Genomic DNA, 20582 nt, shown 5'->3' with positions numbered 1-20582 from the left:
GCACACCAGGAGCAAGCACAGGTGTCTTGCTCAAGGGCACCACAGTCGCAACCTGCCAGACCTGAGAATCAAACCAGCAACTCTCATGGGGGTTACAAGCCCAACTCTCTAATCACTATGCTATGACTGCACGTACACACGTATCAATTACACACACGTCTCCAAATGTCTTTTAAAAAGCCTGTACAGTGCACAAAGATGTGGTAAACTACTTTTTTATAAAGTCAGTGCTACTTACAGTCTCTGGGTCCATACATGCACTTCTATGGAGAAACATATAACCTTTATGGCTGACCACAGCTCCAGGGGTGGCTTGAAGTGTGTGTGTGTGTGTGTGTGTACCTGGTATTTATCACGTTGTGGGGACCAATTGTCCGTACAAAGATAGGAATGCCAGTATTTTTTTGACCTTGTGGAGACATTTGAGGTCCCCATGAGGAAACAAACATATCAATCAAAAAGAGTCATGTTTCTTGAAAATCTAAGGTAGCAGAAAGTTTTCTGTGATGGTTGGGGTTATTGTTTGGGAGTAGAATATACAGTTTGTACAGTATAAAAACTATTAGGCTACGTCTATGGAATTTCCCCACAAAACATGGAAACCAAAATGTGCGCGTGTGTGTGTTCCCTGCTGAAAAAACAGCAACAAACCAGCATGGGAATTATGCTGGTCTATGCTGGTTTAGCTGGTGGTCACCAGCATACCAGCAAGGCCAGCATATGTTGTGTTTTGGTGCTGGTAACCTTTTTTTTCAGAGGTTAACTACTTTGCATTTAATCCATCCAGTTGCTGTACACAGATGATACAAGTATTACCATACTTGTCCTTAACATGTCACCTTCATGTCAATTTTTGACAAAGATTTTAGACATTGCAAGAGGTGAGCACTGTGATGTCTAATGGAGATGCTTTACAAAGACAGTGGCCGGGTCAGAAATCAGCTGTATTATTTCATGTCCCTGCTGAAAAAACCAGCATACCAGCAAGACCAGCATTGTGTTTTGGTGCTGGTTTGCTAGTGAACACCAGCTAAACCAGCATCACCACCAGCATTAGCACCAGCTAAACCAGCATCAGCACCAGCTAAACCAGCATCAAACCAGCATTAGCCCCAGCATCCCATGCTGGTCATACCAGCATATGTTGTGTTTTGGTGCTGGTATGCTGGTGACCACCAGCTAAACCAGCATAGACCAGCATAATTCCCATGCTTGATATTTGACCCGAACCCGGAGCACACACGCCCCAAGGAAAGGGCTCCGAGCTCGGTATTTGGTCCGAACCCAAAGCACTCCCCTCATATTCTGGTTAGGCAAGTGACGAGTGTAACAGTTGTGGAGGGATGCTGAAAACTATCAAGGCACGTAGGGTCGACGGCGGCCGTTTCCTACTCCGAAGGCTGAACCCTCCGGAGGTCGCATTTGCAGGCATTTACGTCGTAAAATGTTGTAATATGCTTTTACTCAGAAATGTCATGAAATACAAGTAACACAACGTGTATTAACAATAACGTTACATCTAGTCATCTGAACAGATGGAAGAGAAGAGAAAAAAGAAGGGAAAAAAAAACAAAACAAGTAGGCAAAAATCAAAACGGTAGCCTACATGAAATGTCTCATCGTATTTCTTAAAAAAAAATAAATACATTGCGAATGTAATAGTAAACTTAAACAAGGCTTGATGACGTATGCAGCCTGCATATGCGAACTCCGGAGGCTTCGTATCCATGCTGGTCACTGGAAACACGCAATACACGATGATTTAGATTTACCTTTACGAAAATTAACCATGGCTTTATTGTAGTAAAAGTGTAGTAACCATGGTTTTTTGGTGTATTGAGTTTTTTTGTTTTACTACACTAACCATGGTTTAACTATGGTTTTAGAAAACCATGGTTGTCAAAACCATGCTTAGTTTGTGGTTACCATGGTTTTACTACAGTAACCATGGTTTTTTGGTTTTAACTGTAGTAAAACCATGGTTAATTTTCGTAAGGGTATTTAAACGTGTTTATCCCAAACTTTGTTATTAAAACTATAAGCACTGTAATGGTGACCTATTCAAGTATTTGCCCATCAAAAATTAAATCCTTGTTTGTAATTTATTAATGTCACAAAGAATTGAACATTGTAATGTTTGTCTCCCAATTTACACTTTAGTAATAGTGTACACGCATGCATGTACATTATTTATATGAATTTACAATTTAAAGCAATTTTCTTAAAGAATACAGCAAGTAACGACGAGTAAATATAATTACTTTTTATTTATCATTGTTTAGATTTGGAAATAATCTTCTGTTGCACACAAAATAGAAACATTTCTCAAAATACTCTTACAGCCCCCAATCCCAGCAATCCACTGTAGGACATGTCTGTAAAAATGCACAGGATATATGTCTGTAAATCCCATCAGAAAAACCCAAATTAACATTTTAATCCATACTTTATTAAAAAGTTAATATTTCATCTCCCATGGTATAAGGCAGGCACACATGCAATCAGAGCGAAAAACAAAAAAAAAAAGAGAAGACTGATTGAGAAAGAAGAGTAATAGATAAAGTGAAAGAAAAAAAACTGCAACGTATTTAGTAAATAACTACAGCAGACATGTATCATCTTCATCAGAGCTCAGATCAGCACTGCTTGAATAAAGGGCTTCTGAGTCTTATGGCCAGCTGGGATATTTACATTCTTCAACAGTAATTTGTTCGTTTATGATGTCTATTGTCTGATAACTTGTTTTTACAGTGCCCTGGTGAGCTCTTAACTGATGTAATTTTCTCTTCAACACACATTGAAGTCCTTGAATCCCATCATCTGGAAGATTCCAGGGGTTAACTGTAAAACAAACACAAATGAAAATAAGGGTTAATTTCATGTGGCATCTGGCGAATATGAATACATGGTTACATATACAGTTGAAAGAAAAAGTATGTGAACCCCCTGGTCCCACCCGGACCTCCTCACAAATTGGTCACAAAATGTGTTCTGATCCCCATCCAAGTCACAACAATAGAGAAACACAGTCCGCTTAAACTAATACCACACAAATATTATACGTTTTCATGTTTTTATTGAACACAACATGTAAACATTCATAGTGCAGGGTGGAAAAAGTATGTGAAACCCTAGGCTAATGCCTTCTCCAAGAGCTAATTGGAGCCAGGAGTCAGCCAACCTGGGGTCCAATCAATGTAATGAAATTCGATGTGTTGATTAAAGCTGCCCTGTCCAATAAAAAACACAAACCAGTTTTGAGTTGGCTTTTCTGAAGAAGCATTGTCTGATGTTAACCATGCCTCGCACAAGAGAGCTCTCAGAAGACCTACGATCAAGAATTGTTGACTTAAATAAAGCTGGAAAGGGCTACAAAAGTATATCTAAAAGCCTTGATGTCTATGTGTCCACGGTAAGACAGATTGTCTACAAATGAGGAAAGTTCAGCACTGTTGCTACACTCCATAGGCGTGGTCGTCCTGTAAAGGTGACTGCAAGAGCACAGCGCAGAATGCTCAATGAGGAAAAGAAGAATCCTAGAATGTCAGCTAAAGAAATCTCTGGCACATGCTAACATTTGTGTTGACCAATCTACAATAAGGAAAACATTAAACAAGAATGGACATCATGGGAGGACACCATGGAGGAAGCCACTGCTGTCCAAAAAAAAAAAAAAAACATTGCAGCACGTTTGAAGTTTGCAAAAGAGCATCTGCATGTCCCACAGCACTACTGGCAAAACATTCTGTGGACAGATGAAACCAAAATTGAGTTGTTTGAATAGAACACACAACGCTGTGTGTGGAGAACAAAAGGCACAGCACACCAACATCACAACCTCATCCCAACTGTGAAATATGGTGGAGGGGCCATCATGGTTTGGTGCTGCTTTGCTGCCTCAGGCCCTGGACGGTGTACTGTCATTGATGGAAAAATGAATTTCAAAGTTTATCAGACATTTTGCAGGAAAACTTAAGACCATCTGTCCGCCAACTGAAGCTTAACAGAGGATGGACGATGCAACAGGACAACGACCCAAAGCATAGAAGTAAATCAACAACAGAATGGCTTCAACAGAAGAAAACACGCCTTCTGGAGTGGCCCAGTCAGAGTCCTGACCTCAACCCGATTGAGATGCTGTGGCGTGACCTCAAGAGAGTGATTCACACCAGACATCCCAAGAATATTGCTGAACTGAAACACTTTTGTAAAGAGGAATGGTCCAAAACTTCTCCTGACCGTTGTGCAGGTCTGATCTGCAACTATAGGGAATGTTTGGTTGAGGTTATTGCTGCCAAAGGAGGGTCAACCAGTTATTAAACCCAAAGGTTCACATACTTTTTCCACCCTGCACTATGAATGTTTACATTTTGTGTTCAATAAAAACATGAAAACGTATAATGCTTGTGCGGTATTAGTTTAAGCAGACTGTGTTTCTCTATTGTTGTGACTTAGATGAAGATCAGAACACATTTTATGACCAATTTATGAGGAAATCCAAGTAAGCCCAAAGGGTTCACACATACTTTTTCTGGGTGGGGTCAACAAGGGCATTGTGGTGTTCAATGGCAAAAGCAAGCTTCTTTTTCTCCTCATTGATTTTTCTTCTTATTTTATTCCGTCCTTTGATTGTGGCTGAAACATAATGAATTAAAATTGGGATTTTTTTGCAGTAACAGCAGCAGGAGTAATAATGCAGAAGACAACAAACAAGTAGTTCTTTACTAGATATTTAACATACCAGTGTGTCTATAAAGACGATGCTGCCGTTGTTTAATGCACAAAGATAATTCTTCTATTGTGTTCCTTGTTGTCTGAATTGCAACATCACTGTCTCCTACAGTTGCTGTAAAAAGTGTCAAAAATTGCAATCATTAAAAAATTGCATTTTCAAGTTGTAGCACACTTGTTTTTGCAAATGTATATGAAAAGACATGTTATAGCTTTTACATACTAGTGTGTGCCCACTCCTGAACATCTGTGACCATCATCTACAACCAGTTAATTTTCATTGTAGGTTCTTGTAGGCTTTCGGTGTCTTTCTTTAGATTCAGCTGAGTCTAAAACATACAAACCAATAAACCAGTGATATGGTTAGTTACAATGGCAAAAGTATGTGTGAGCGAGTGAGTTTGTGCGAGCGAGCGAGTTTGTGCGAGCGAGCGAGTTTGTGGGAGCGAGCGAGCGAGCTTGTGCGAGTGAGTTTGTGCGAGCGAGCGAGTTTGTAAGAGAGAGAGAGATAAAGAGATAGAGAGACAAAGGTGAAGAGATGACATTTTGTAAAAAATGCCTGAAAATAAACTAATTAAAACACTTTAGTAATTCAAACACTTTCAAAAGCCTGATGCTTTAACATTTAACAAAAATAATAAAGATTAATCTAAATAAGGATTGCCTTTTGGTATCGTGTGCAAATAGTTTGGAACATATTTTGAGTCTTTTTTGCTCATTAACCCAATTTTGCGTAGCATGAAAACACCTAACAGGCTTTCTCACGGTTTTGTGTGCATGTGCGCATGTCTCCGCGTGTGAAAGATAAACATCAGACGCGAAAGAAGACATAAATGTCTCTGCTCTAGTAAAGCAGTAGCAGAGAATCTGCAAAAATAAAAACTGATGTTATATTTACAGGTTCTAGAGACACGAAAAGAGATAAAACAATATAGCTTAAGACAGATATGCCGTCAACTTTTTGATCTAATATTATGCGCTATAGGCGATGATGTCAATACCTGCGAGAAACCTGACAAATCTCCAAGTCCCATGTAAACACAGTTGTCTGCATAGCCGGTTTATTGATTTACATGTAAACGCATAAAAAAGTTTTTTATAATAAGCAGATTTTTGATAGTTATCCGTTTATTTTGTGCATGTAAACGTACTCATTGATGTAGGGGCAGTTTCCCAGACAGGGTTTAGAGATGAAGACACAACTAGGCCTTAAGTTATATTGGGAGATTTAGACTTTTTACAAACATACCCAACGACAAAAAAAAAAAAAAACATTAGTGTGAGCTAGAGATACAAAATAATAGGCAGGTTCTTTTATATGGCTGACCTGTATGAGAGAAAAGTACTCACTCTGCCATAGTGCACTGTCTTCATGTCAAGCATTCTTATGAATGCAAAACGGGACAATCCTGGAGCAGCCATTTTCAAGTCTTCGAAGGACACAAAGACTTCCTCATCATAAATGGTACAGAAGTTTACAGTTGCAGGCCAGGAGCCACTCTTCTGCATTTCTAGCACACCTGGTATCCATGTTTCTCTACATTGCTCAGAGTGAAGATGGGGCAATGGTAGTTCGTAGCGACCTACAAAATAATTGTTAGTAAATGAAATGCAATACCAATGTATAATGACAGACTACAAATAATTTCCCAAAATGTACACACACTTTTAAAAGGAGGACATTAACTACACAACAGTCAAACCTTCAACTGTCCTGTGCAGAATGCAGATGTGTTTGTGTCATATTATTATAACTTGTCCAGAGTAATCACAATGAGCAAGGTTAAACAGGCAGGGGTTAGTTTTTTATATGCAGCTTGCAGCATTGGAACTTTACACAGAATTTAAACCAGAGAGTTTACAGACACATTTAAATACATAAATACATAAAGACATATGTAAAGCACATACTCTCATTTTGCCAACAACATATCCTGTTTTGCCTTCTATAGACAAAGATATTCTAAACAATACAAGTGCCGATATTATAGATACTATAGCCTCAAAAATGTGCTTGTGAAAGAAATAAAATGTTGGACAACACAAATAGACAAAATGGCTACCGTTGTACACGTGGAGAAGCTTAAAAAAGTAAAACAATTAATTGGTGAGCATGGATCGCAGGTGTGCCAAGAGGTTTGGCAGCCAGGCAAGAATTCAAGGACCTGTAGCTAACATTGTATACATTAATTTTACACAGTAACAATCCCTTATGAAAATTAACCATGGTTTTACTACAGTTAAAACCAAAAACCATGGTTACTGTAGTAAAACCATGGTAACCACAAAATAACCATGGTTATGACAACCATGGTTTTCAAAAACCATAGTTAAACCATGGTTAGTGTAGTAAAACCATGGTTTTGCTGATAGTAATCAATACACCAAAAAAACATGGTTACTACACTTTTACCACAATAAAACCATGGACTTTTGTTATTGCTTCTATGTGGGAGTTTACCGTTCAGTCCAAAAAGCCATTTGTTCAAATTGTTGCTGGTGAAACTGTCTATATGCTTGTATCATTAAAACTCAACATTCTGTTGCAAAAACGTGACACTTTGTTTTGCACATCAGAATTAATATCATTAGAACTGTCGTAATCTTAAAAATAATAAAATAGAAAATGTATAAATAAATTATATTTGTTCCACCAATCTCACATATTTTTCTTAAATGTTTCAGTAAAATAATACCGTAACTGCTTAAAAGTTTGGATGTTCAAGAAAAATACTGACCTTTGGATGTTGGTCTGGCCGTCCAAACAGCTCTATGGATTCAGTTAGAGAACGGTTCAGATGAATAATATGAATCGGTATGCAGCATATTATGTTAGTTTGATCTGAGAATACAGAGACAAAACAAATAAGTCAAATAATTATGAATTTATATTAGATTGATCATATTAAACACTAATCATTTAATGACTATCATCTGTTAAAACCTAGTATCAATTCAGTCGATGCACTTTTTCGATTAACTTACCACTCAAGTTATTATCTAACAAAAACCAACAACTGACTAAGAATATATTTAATAAAATAGAGCAGACATATTAATTAAAAATGTAAATAAATTTCCTCACCTGGAGAAGAGATGTCAACACCGTCGCTGAAATTGTAAATCTGTTGTAACGCTGAAATGAGTCCGGTCGGGAACGCGATCTGTTCTGGTTTTGTTCGATCATTATTTTAAATAAAAAGGAATTACATCGTAAAGTGTATAATGCTCTGTAGCAAGTAAGTATTAAAGTGCCAAAGTGTTTTAAACAGAGTATTAAAGGAGCGGTGAATCAAAAACTCAATTTTAACTTGATAATTTGTTATATAAGAGGTCATCATACTTAAATGAACATCCTGCAAGTTTCAGAACTGAAAACGTCCGTGCTACTGAAATATAACCGTCTTTGGCACCAAGCCAGCTAAACACTCCAGTCTAAAATTCGGAAATCTATGACGTCAAAGTAGAATTGAAACACCTCCCCATAACCAAAAGGACAAGTCTACTTTTGTAGCCCCGCCCACAGCTTCGCGTGACACGTGTGTCTCAGTAAGTAAACATGTCTTTAAAGATTGACAAATTTAACCAAAATGACTTTTTAAATACATTTTTTTCTGAGAGACTTTTATTTTGACGCGGTGATCTGTTATGATACCATGGAAACGCATTTTCGGTTGTGGAAGAACCGCGTGGGAACAACACAGAAGCTAAATACTTCAATTCGGAGGCTTGGAACTTAACATTAGCAATATGCGTGGATAAAGTTTGCTTGTGAAGAAGTTCCAGCTCGTGTGGGGAGCGTTTGTTAACGTTGTGGACATGGATTCATTTGTAAAGAAGTCGATGCTGGATTTGCAGAGAGATTCAGTCAGAAGCACCACTTATATTGGATCTGACAACAATGACACAGCAGTATAATTCACAGTAAGACATTTTACTTTATTTAAGTTACTGCGTTTCACTATTGCTTTGTTAAAAGAGATTGCTTGATGTGTCCTGTTGTAACATCCGTGTCTAAATACGTTTGTTGACTGTTTTAATTTACTAAAAACATTAAACGATTAATAAAGGTACAACACTTAACAATACGACTGTAGTTTAAAGGTAGAAATATACAAAGTTAGTTATAAGGAAGGATTTATCAACCGCAGTTTAGATTCTGATGCCCGTTTACTGTGTTGTATACGGTAATTTAGGCAAGTTGCGTTTGAAAGGTCAAACACTCAACAAAGCTTATTTTTTATCATATAACCGTGGTATTTAACATTACGTGAATGTAAAAGCAACCTCACAAGCACAATAGAAATATACAAAGTTATTGATAAGGATTTATTAGCCGCAGTTTAGATTCTGATGCACGCTTACTGTGTTGTATACGGAAATTTAGTCACGTCGAGTTTTGTTTCTACTTTAATATACGTATTGTCATTTATGTGTATCATGTTTAGCACCCAGAATCTTTTGTGTCTCAAACATATTTGTGTTCGGCTGCTATTTTTATCACATTAATGTTTTTAAAACATTTCCCTACATGTAATGACGGGGAATGAAGCTGTCCAATCATAGCAGTGGGTGTTTACGTTCAGGTCTTCAATGCGGCCCGCCCCTTCAAACGAACCATTTCTCAAGACAGCCACTAATCCATGTTACAAAATAGCGTATTACTTATTGCTTTTGATGTTTTTGAATGTAAAAACAACGCGAAATGCATAAGTAGACATCAATCAACGTCATAAAGCAATAAAATCGACCAATTCACGGCCCCTTTAAATCTAATGCGCATTAAAAGCGCTTCATAAAAAAGCGGCTTCATAAGCAAATGTTACTGGATAACTACTGGTCAGAACACGTTTAATCTGTACATATTTTAGGACATTTTACGTACATTTACCGTGTGTCTCAATTCGTTCCCTAGCTCCCGAGGTCGTGAATCAGTATATCGTGTACACAGGTTCGGGCACTGGTAAGGACCCTAGCTCACTTCACATTGGGACGATGTTCACTTATTTTTCTGTCACGGCTGCTTAAGCGCGTTGTAATCACTCACAGCTGCTACTCATCAACAACCGGCAAAACCAACATCTTTCTGACTTAATTTTAAAAACAGTACATTGTGAAAAATGCTGCCATTATTCTCTTACATATCTGTGCATAAAATTGGAGGCATATAATTACATTTTAAATGTAATAAATATATTTACAATTTTAAATAAATATTATTCTTTTAAATATTGAGTAGATTGTGGTCCCTTACTGTGTAGCAATGTGTGTTTATATTTACAACTAAAACAAACGTTTGTCTTTATAAAAGTTCTGTAACATTTCATAAAGTTTATTGAGTTGGATCACGTGATGTTCGGTTGGCGAGCTTCAGAAAAGGTCACGTGATTTCCGGTTAGGGAACATAGGGATCATCGATGCTCACTGGTTTTTGCGTTGCATTGTGGGAATTTTTAGGGAACGAACGTTCCAGTGCACTGAACGGATTTTGCGATTGAGACAGCCCTTAAAATGGCCGACTCCCTGATCAGTGCCCTGACTACTGAACAAGGGAGCTGATTGAGACACACGGTTAGATACGTATCGATCCTGCAATTACGTCCAGATAATACGTAAAGGCACTATAAATACGTAAAAGCACATACGTATTGGACTGTTTTAATTTACGTGTAAATATGTACGTTTTGTTTGTGAGACCAGGCTGAATAATGTCCCTACAAGTCTATTTAATAGATAAAGAGAAAAAGAGAAATGCTGTGGTCTCTCATTTTTGCTGTTAAAAATGGGGATTTCCAGATTAAAAACTGATTCATTAGATTAAATGACTTACTTAATTTCACTTTCTCTGATCCTGTTTTCATCCAGGTCCTCGATAAACTTCTCTCCCTTCATCCAGTAAATGAGAGGACTCGCATCCCTGCTGTAACCAAAGAAAGCTCTGCAGGTCAAGTTCAAAGGACTGCCTGTAAAAACACACATTACAGAACACTAATGTTTAAAATATTCATCTAAAAATGAATACCATAAAATAACACACAAAATAACTATAAAAAATAGTTTATAGAATATATATATATATATATATATATATATATATATATATATATATATATATATATATATATATATATATATATATATATATATACATATATATACATGTTTTATGCATTACATGCAAATCAATAAACCGACTATGCAAAAAAATTGCTTTTACACAAGATTTGGAGATTTGTCAGGCTTCTTACAGGCAGCGATGTCACCACCTATTTTACATTTAGTCATGAACTGCTGATCATGACACTTGAGAATGATCACTGACACATTTCATTCAATCACAGACCCCCTCATGCACAACCAGTAAACATTTAAGAGGGTCAAATAATATGATTTCTTTTTATATTATTTAGCTGTTTGTGCATGTATAAGATCTGCATAGTTACAAAGTTCGTTCTCAATTCTGAAGAGATCACCAATCCAGACCTGGCTAAAATGCCTCAATCTAAAAAGCCCCAAAGCATTTCCAACCTTACTAGGAAATTCTTGCGCTTTTGATTTACAGACTGTAAATATGTTTTAATGAAAGTATTAAATGTTGACTAAAAAACTACACCTCACAGAATCTGTGTTAGTTTTAGTTTGTCACACGTAAGATTAACATAAAGAGGATAACATTTTTACCCTTGGTGTATGAATCACTACTGTTTTGTTTTAGACAGATATAAAAGGTAATGGTTCAATTAAAAATTTTGTTAAAAGTACCTGGTGTAAATTAACAAACTATTAATAAACCTGTTGCCAAGGCATAAGAGTTATACATTAATAATTCATTAGGAGATAGCTATCATTTTGACGAATGGCTTAAATACACTGTGTAAACAAAACCATGTTAGCACTGCTTCGGCAGGACATCTTTTGACCCAAATTTTAGAGTGAGCAAGTTGTCAACACACACACACCTGACCTGGGACTTCATGCTATATCACATTATCCTTGAAGTTCCTATAAGCTAAATTAGAGAGATTATTTAAAGACAGATCCATATCTCATTCCTTAGAAACAAATCAGACTAATATTTCAGTGACATGAAAGAATACTATCATTTCAACTCCCGGCCACTGGAGGTCACAACAATGCCATCATCACCGACATGTTCACATAGTTCACATCAGATCAGAAATAACATAATAACATAACATGATAAAAATGACACCAAAGAGATTGTTTGTTGTTATTGTAAAATTGAATATTTTTTATTGAGAGGGGGGGAGACTCAGCGAGACCATTTATAAAGAAAGTATGTGTGAGTTAGTCTAGGTTTGTGTTTGTTCACTGTATTATGGCTTCTTCATTTTTTAGCAGAGAGAATAATGCACAGGCCTCACTGTGGCTCTGCTCATTAACACTGTTGGGAGTATACTGAATGTTCTAGGCTCAAATGCTTTTTGTCTTTGATCAAAAAACAAACAGTATATGGAATGCCAAAATGTTATTTTTCTGAATTGTGACTATCATAGGATTCAGGATATCTAGTATCTAGCCATGACCTTCATAAAAAAATTTCCCATCACACATAATTCAAGATTTTTAAGTGTACAACTTTATGCCAATGATGTGTGAGGAGTTTACGTAGTCCAGCAGACATCACAAGAAAGTTGTTGGCAGTCTGAACGAGGGGTAAAACCAAGCTGAAAACGAGACCACACCACTTTCATTCGTCTTTCAAAGGGCTTGGGCCCTTCCATAGCATCTGCTGTTGTTTAGTCTTGCAAAGCCAGACCTTACTGAATTTCTGGGAAACATGGCAGCTTTGAATGGCCAAGGACCGCCCAAGAGTGACATGTAAAGCAATAAACTGCACTTTGGTTTGTGCTGCGTCATGTTTAGGGGCTTGGAGATGTCACCACAATAACAGTTAACCAGTAACAGTTAATAATAATAACCAGTGTGCAACCATCATTCACAAACGTCTCTAAAGTTTATAACAACAATAGCAAACACGTTAAAATTCATTCCATAATTTTAAACATGCAACATTTATTCAATCTTGATGAAGCATATTGTCACAGATGTAAACATGAAAGCTTTCTTCTTCAATCAGACAGCCTTGTGTTGTTTTTGGGTGGACCATTATAGATTGTGACCCACACGTCCCACAAATCCTGCATAATTCAATCAATCAGAGGATGACTTCGAAACATACATCAACAACGCCCCCATGTTAGTGGTGGTAACTTTTCCAGTACTCTGGAGGTAAAAATGCCTCCATCGTGTGCAGTTTAGGGGTGTACAAACTGTCACACACTTCAAAACAATCTTGGGGAATAACCTTTTACAAGTAATTCACAAAGTTTCTGGTTATGTTAAATCATCATTAACATTATTTTGATAGATAGTTGGCAACTGGAGGAAAACCATTAATAACTAGAGATATCACTATTTATCCATGAATGTTGATACCTAATGAAAAATCACAATGTTTACATTTTATATATACAAGTTGTAACATGTATTAGGTCTATAATAAATTGTCCATCTTAATGTAGTTTTCTGGTTAGCTAGCATAATGACGTATTGAAGGATTCCTAAAGAGAGTGCTTCACAGTATACACTGATGATGACTTAGGCCGAAATGCATCTGTGTTGACATGGTATAAATAAATCCAAGAAATTATATCTTGAGAGAGCGTTTTTTCATTGTTTACTTTGATGTGAGTTTTATTACTCGCACCCATAAACAATTTGGGAGTTGAGCGTGCCTGATCTCAATATTTCCTAAAGAGAAACATATGAGGAAGCATTGGGAGGTTTCTGAAAGAAGAGATGTTTTTTTCTCATATAAATCTTCAAATAATCCTTATGTTGTTAATCATTATTTTATATATGCTAGCTAGCAAGATTGTTACTCTTTGATTTGGATTTTCTGATTTAGCTGAAAACACAGGAAAACTAAAAAGTTGTGGTTAACAATATAAAAGTCGATATTCACAATGGAAAGAATATAATCTTGTGTTTATTCAGTTATTTTACATTAAGGATGCCTCTGCAATCCAAATAAATACAAGCATATGCCATTATGATTCCCTAAAAAAGTTGTGATGTCAAAAGGGGATAATACCGCCCCTTAAAGCAACACTATGTAGTTTTTTTACATTTAAATAATGTCTCTAAAATTATTTCAGTGATAGAACAACTTTTAACTGGACAAATTCTACTGCCACTGCAACCTGAGCAGCCTCCTAGCAGCTACAAGCACACTCTGAAAGTGGCGGTGAAGGGTAGAGCACACAGCCCCGCCCCTCCCCCTGCCTGCAGAAGAGTGTCTGATACCAGGCACTGTTGCGCTTTTCAACCACATGGGGAAGCTGTAAGTCATTTTTACATGGAAACTACATAGTGTTGCTTTAATCTGCACTAGGGATGCACCGAATATTTGGCCACCGAAAATTTTCGGCCAAAATGGCCCAAAAGAGCATTTTCAATTTTCGGACGAAAGACTTTTATCGCCGAAACAATACGGCCGAAATGTTGTGATGACGCAAACAGATACCGCAACCTGCATGTGCTTGTCTGAAGCAACATGTATGCGATGTGGATGTATTTAACCACAAAACGGCACTAAAGTGAGCAGCTGTCTGTATGCACAGAGGCACATGCGGTTGAATGAATGTGTCCGGTCCAGACGTGATCATCACAGTGAGTACGCCCTTCAAAGATCAGAAGTCTTGATGTGTAAACTTTAGAGAGAGTCACGCAAATGTGTCTCATACTGTATAGTCCATTAACATACATGTGCCGATTAAAGCAATGAAAAACAACGTAACGTTTGTATGCTGCGCTGTTTGGGATTCGCCCTTGGTCTCTGTGTGCGCGCGTTTAAGTGGCCTCAATAGTGCACACACGAGTGAGACTCAAACAAGCAAACGTAAAATCTTTCTGTTATTGACAGGGCACATATAAACAAAATGATCTCCACAGTATTATTTTTCTAATAAATACATAGTTTATGTCTTAAGTGTATGTATAGATTACAGTCAGAAACCAGTCTCTGCTTATTTAAAGAGACAGTAACCTCAATTGACTACTTACGTCTGTATCATTAATTTTAATCAACAACCAAGCCAAAGAAAAAAATCACTTCTGTGGCTCTAAAAATAATAATATATTTGTATTTATACAATAAAGATTATGTTATGACTCATTTAATTCGATTTCTGTACCTAATGCTAATGTTAGCCCTTATTAATGTGCAACTTTGTTCTTTTTTATAAATGTTTGCAATTTCTTTATTTGTTATTAGATTTTCCCCACCCCCTGTCAGGACTCTGCCACGAGAGTCTGTTTTATATTTATGTTTTATAGTGATGGCAGGGTTCTGACAGTCTCTTGTTTCCTGTGGAGGCTCATGCCTTGTTTATTGTGGCATGTGCCTCTGGTGTCTCGTCTCTAGTCCCCGCCCCCCTTGTTCTCCCTGTTAATTATTCATTATCAGTTATCCCTCGCACCTGTGTTGCCCTCGTTTAGTTGACCTATTTTAATCTCCTCTTGTCTTGTGCTGGATCATTGTGTTGAAACATGTCATGTTTTGTAGTCTATCGTGTTCATTCAGTTATAGTTTTCATTAGAGTGTTTCTTGTTAAGTCAGAGTTGTAAATTCATGTTTGATGTTGTGTTGCCCCCTGGTGGGCTTTTTGTTTTCATGTTTTATATAATAAATGTTCTTTGTTCACTCCTTGATATCGTATGCACTTGGGTTCTCCTGTCCTCCGTTCCAGTTCCTCACACCCCCTTTTTGCTGATCCCTAATCTGCACTATCCAACCACAGCACTGCGATTTACTACAGAGATCAGTTCATTTGTATTTAAAAGGACACACCCAAAAACTGCATTTTTTTTCTCACGCTCCCAAAGTGGCAATGTTAACATGCTATAACGTGCCCCTCCACTCACCTCTGCTTTGTCTGCTGATTACTTTGCAAACTTTTCACCAACAAAACTTCATCCATCAGCAACCAATTCTCTCCCCAGTAATTAAACTTGTCTCCACCCACCCCACAACATGCCCCCTTGACCCAATCCCCTCTCATTTATTACAGGCCATTTCAGATACACTCAGACCAGCACTCACACATATCATTAGGGCTGCACGATTAATCGCATACGATTGTCACATGCATCTCTTCAGTAAAGCCGGTTCCTTGATTAGTAATAAATCGCCATCAGCTGCTTTTAGATGGAGCGGCATTTACAACACAGAGCCGTACTGTAGTTCACTGACAAGAGGGGAAATATCACATTCATAATCGCAGGCCATTCATCCGTAATTATAAATGCGATATTTCCCCTCTTGTCAGTGAACTATGGCTCTGTATAGTAAATGCTGCTCCATCTGAAAGCAGCTGATGGCGATTTATTACTAATCAAGGAACTGGCTTTACTGCTGAGATGTTATCGTGCAGCCCTACATATCGTCAACACCTCCCTGCTCACTGGCACATTTTCCTCCACTTTCAAGCAGGCCCTGGTCACGCCACTGCTTAAAAAGCAAATTTTATCTCTCAGAAGGATCCTTTAGGGTGTCGTGGTAGGGTGTGCAGTCCACAGCATCGTACCCTAAGGGATTAGTGCTTGGTCCACTGCTTTTCTCCATCTACACAACATCCTTAGGAACTATCGTACAGTCAGGTGACTTCTACCACTGCTATCCTGGTGACACCCAGATCTTCTTCTCAGTTCACCCTGATGATCCCACCATAGCGGCACATATTACAGCCTGCTTAGAAGACATCTTGGCTTGGATAAAAAACATCACCTCCAGCTGAAAATCATGTGCACTCAGGCTCAGCTCAATTAATTTAATTAAAACAATACTATAAATTACAAGCAAAGAAGGTAAACAAAGAAGTTAAATTATGACCTTGTGCTGTAGGAACAGTCTCAGCCCTTCTACATAAATCCCTGACAGAAAACCCTGACACATCTTTCAATTCCTGGATGTCCATTCCCCAGAATCCCGGACACAGACATGTACCATGGTTGAGAGTATTGCCTAAATTGTATAATGACTTACACATCCCATGAACAGCTGGATCTAAGTGGCCATTTATTTAAATCAGACAAACAAAGGTTACATTACTCAATCCCCATAACCTGCTTAAAAAAATCACGCAACTGCGGGCGTTTCCAGCGGAGTGGGATTGGTGAAATTCTCCTTGATTATGAGTTCATCAATGTTCCAGACAATGGCACTGACAAACACGGCTGGAGGAAGTATGGGCTCGGAAGGGAGATCCTCAGTAGAGGAACCATGGTGTCGAGAGAGGATGTCTGTCTTCAGGTTTTTACTTCCTGGTCTGTAGGTTGCCTTAAAGTTGAAATGGGTAAAAACAATGACCACCGAGCTTGGCATGGATTCAACCTCCTAGCGTCCCTAAGATATTCCAGGTTATGATGATCTGTAATTACCTCAAAAGAGTGGTTAGCAATGTCGCCATTCTTCCAATGCCAGTTTGATGGCCAGCGACTCACGATTACCAATAACCCCACACACTGTTCGTTAACACTACTGCCCTCTGGCTGTTTCTCAAACGGAAAGCTGCATCCTCCGGAGGTCACATTTGCAGGCTGCATACGTCATCAAGCCTGGTTCATTTCAGTTAACTGAGCATTACAATCGCAAGTCATAAGCATATTACAACAATTTACAATTAACTACTGTAAGTATAACAGTAAAATTTATGATTGTTAACACTCTGGGGTCGGCTGTGGCGCGGGCGCCGCAAACTCTTAATTTTTCAATCACTCCGCAAAGAGATTTAGATAACTCTGCTGATTTTGGACATACAGATATGATTTATACATCATTTAAAACGTTAAAGTGTCTAGTTTTTTTCTGTCCACTCCCAATAAAAACAGAATGTTGTGCTTTTCACAAAATTAAGAAAATAAACATGATGTGCGTTTTGTTCTCTCTCCCTCAGTGAAGTCATTTCAGAAACGCGTCAGAAAATTAACTGTAACTTCACGAATACATGTCACAGAAACAAAAGATAAATGTCTACATAATGCTTGGAATGTCAGCTTTTAAATGATGTAAGTGATATCATAAACATATATTGTCATTCGGTGTAAACTGTATGAGAATTAAGAGACAGACCGTCTCTCTAATGTTACCTGATTATCTATAATGAGAGATCGCCACACCCCCGCGCCATTGAAGTGAGTGAGCAGAGACATCCATATGCATAACTTCTGCCTCCTGCAGTCAATGGATACGCAATCCACAACCCAGTCTCTCCATTCCTTGTTGTTTCATCCGATTGCCCCAAAACATGACATCTAAATCCTTATTTACTTGCGTATGCGTGTCACTATCTCAAGACGCGAGTGTTTCTTTGTTCTTCCGTCAAACATTTCACGCGAGGGGAAAACGCACATAAGTTACACAAACACATGAGTCAGGTATTCTTATAAAATACGCGACTGCAAACAGTACAATCCTTATTTACTTGCGTATGTGTGTCACTATCTCCAGACGCTAGTGTTTTCTTTGTCTTCCGTCAAACAGTTCACGCGATGGGAAACGCAATACACAAACACACGAGTCAGGAAATCGACGCGGTTTATGGTATTCTTATAAAATACGCGACTACAAACAGTACAATCCTTATTTAGTTGCGTCTAAGCGCATATCTCCGCACAGCAAGTTTATTAAACACAGGAACACTCGCATGTGCACACATAAGTTGTTAGGGTTGTTCGACTTCATGTGGCGCCACAAGAACCGACAGCCGGATGACGTCAAAGTACCGCGAGAACAATTATGGAAATCATACGAAGTCTAATTTCGTCTCACTCTCGCGGTACTTTGACGTCATCCGGCGATCGGTTCTTGCGGCGCCCATGAAGTCGAACAAGCTTACTGTTTCATGATCAACACGTGAGGTAATGGCGGCGGCTGTAAACAAACATTGATACGTTTATCACGCTTGTCCCTTGTTGTGTTTCTACTATATTGATTACAAAAACACAATTAAGAGTCCAAACAACGATAGGCAGTTGTTCTTTTGAGCTTTTTACTGCACAAAAGTAAACCTCTTGCTGGCCAACCAAACATAAACCCCTGTGTTCACTTTATCATGATTAGGCTATATGGTTTTTAAAAGGTAACTTATACTTTTGAAATTAATATAATATCAATAGAAATATATATATCATAAACTAATAAAATAATATGTGTGTATTTACATTATATTGAAAAGTAAACCATATCTTGGTTTTACTACAGAGAAAGTTACATTCCTGTTGAACATCCCCACAAGGCTCATTATGTGGCTCATTATGCAACCCTTTTGTCTCTCAGCTGTCAATCACTGATTATTCATGAGCTTTCCCACCTCCACGCATACAGCCTTTCCCAAGCAAAAGTGTCTTAGAAATTGTAAATCAATATCTTGCTTTATATGAACGAGTAGGCCGAATGATTTTCACATCATTTTGAAGAAAAAACTCTACACTACTAGATCCTGTTTTGAAAAGTCTTGGCAAAACAGGTTTAGAATTAGTTTTGTGGACTTATATCAGTGACTTAAATTTTTTGCTTTTTCAAAAACCATGTACATACATGTTGATTACATGATATTGTAGCCCAGTTTGTGATGAACACAGTGTTATGAGACTTTTGCCATTAATATGTTTTTACGCAACTGAAAAAAGCACAAATGTCAGTGCATGTCAAAACTTCCCCAGGGCCCTAAAAGCCCCTTAGACCCCTGAGGGTTAATATTCTAAAATAAGACGGTCTTTTGGATGTATGCAGCCTACAAATGCATCCTGCGAAAGATCGCATGTGAGCCCCGAGTACCACAATAGAAGCAATCACAAATGTATTTGTCGTCATTAATGGCAAACACATTTAGTGTGGTCCTTACATGCTTGTTTGGGTTTGTTCCGTTGTCTTACACTTTGTCTTTCCTGTAAAGGCCAGAGTATAGTCTGTTTTATACGTGTACCTAAACATACACACACGGCCTTGCAAAGTATAGTTTATTTGACTCGTACAAGTAGACAGACATTTGACGCATGTGCATTGCAACAAAATGCAAAGCATCTCCTGGGCTACATATTACATTCTCCTGTAGGCGCATGTGCAACCTACGCGTACAATGTACACAGGATCTAAAAATTCGACAGCACACTCTTCTGATGAGGAAAATTGCATCACACGTACTCTACGCAGACCCTCACGTAGTTTGATGCGTCAACATAGAAACTAAAATATATGATATATTGCAACTCACGCAGGACATTGTAAACACAACCATGAAAAGCAGAGGGAGGCATAAAACAAATCATTAATTAAGCATAATGTATGTGTATCTGTTTTAATATTATTTTCGGAATTGACAGGGACAGTCTCAAAGATCGATCTGTAGATTGTGATCAACGGGTTGGCGACCACAGTTCACAGATAAAAGTACACAGATATACAGAAAATCTTCTATCAAAAAATAAAGTGCATACATGAGATGTTTGACACACTATCACATGGGTCTTCAACCGGGGGTCCGCGGCCCCCAGGGGGTCCGCGACGGAACTGCAGGGGGTCCGCCAAATGATGTTTGACCACAAGCTATATTTGCTAAAAAACGTAAATATATGTACAAAAAAAAGTTACATGTCCCCTTTAAGTTGTGCACGTGCGTGGCCGCGAAGGCGCGCGTTCAGTTTAACAAGCGGACCAAAATAAAATATCTGAAGACTATAAATGTACACTCAGGAAGCAGCAGTAGCGACAGAAAAGGCATCATAAAACAGGTAAATCTTATAGGCATGTGTGTCTTTCTTTCAGA

At 38.0% G+C, this 20582-nt stretch overlaps 1 protein-coding gene across 5 annotated transcripts in view; it reads right to left on the bottom strand.

Annotated features, from left to right (window-relative positions):
- il1rapl1b (interleukin 1 receptor accessory protein-like 1b) overlaps positions 1–20582 on the bottom strand; it is a 182872-nt gene that overhangs the window by 33887 nt on the left and 128403 nt on the right. For all 5 annotated transcript variants that reach the window (XM_055184628.2, XM_055184630.2, XM_055184629.2 and 2 more), the window contains one exon: positions 10562–10694. In XM_055184628.2, coding sequence (XP_055040603.1) covers positions 10562–10694 — 133 coding nt within the window. The remainder of the gene's footprint in view (positions 1–10561; positions 10695–20582) is intronic.

The sequence above is a fragment of the Misgurnus anguillicaudatus genome, chromosome 14, assembly GCF_027580225.2.
Source record: "Misgurnus anguillicaudatus chromosome 14, ASM2758022v2, whole genome shotgun sequence".
Taxonomy (NCBI): domain Eukaryota; kingdom Metazoa; phylum Chordata; class Actinopteri; order Cypriniformes; family Cobitidae; genus Misgurnus; species Misgurnus anguillicaudatus.
This window is presented reverse-complemented; position numbering and strand designations above follow the sequence as displayed.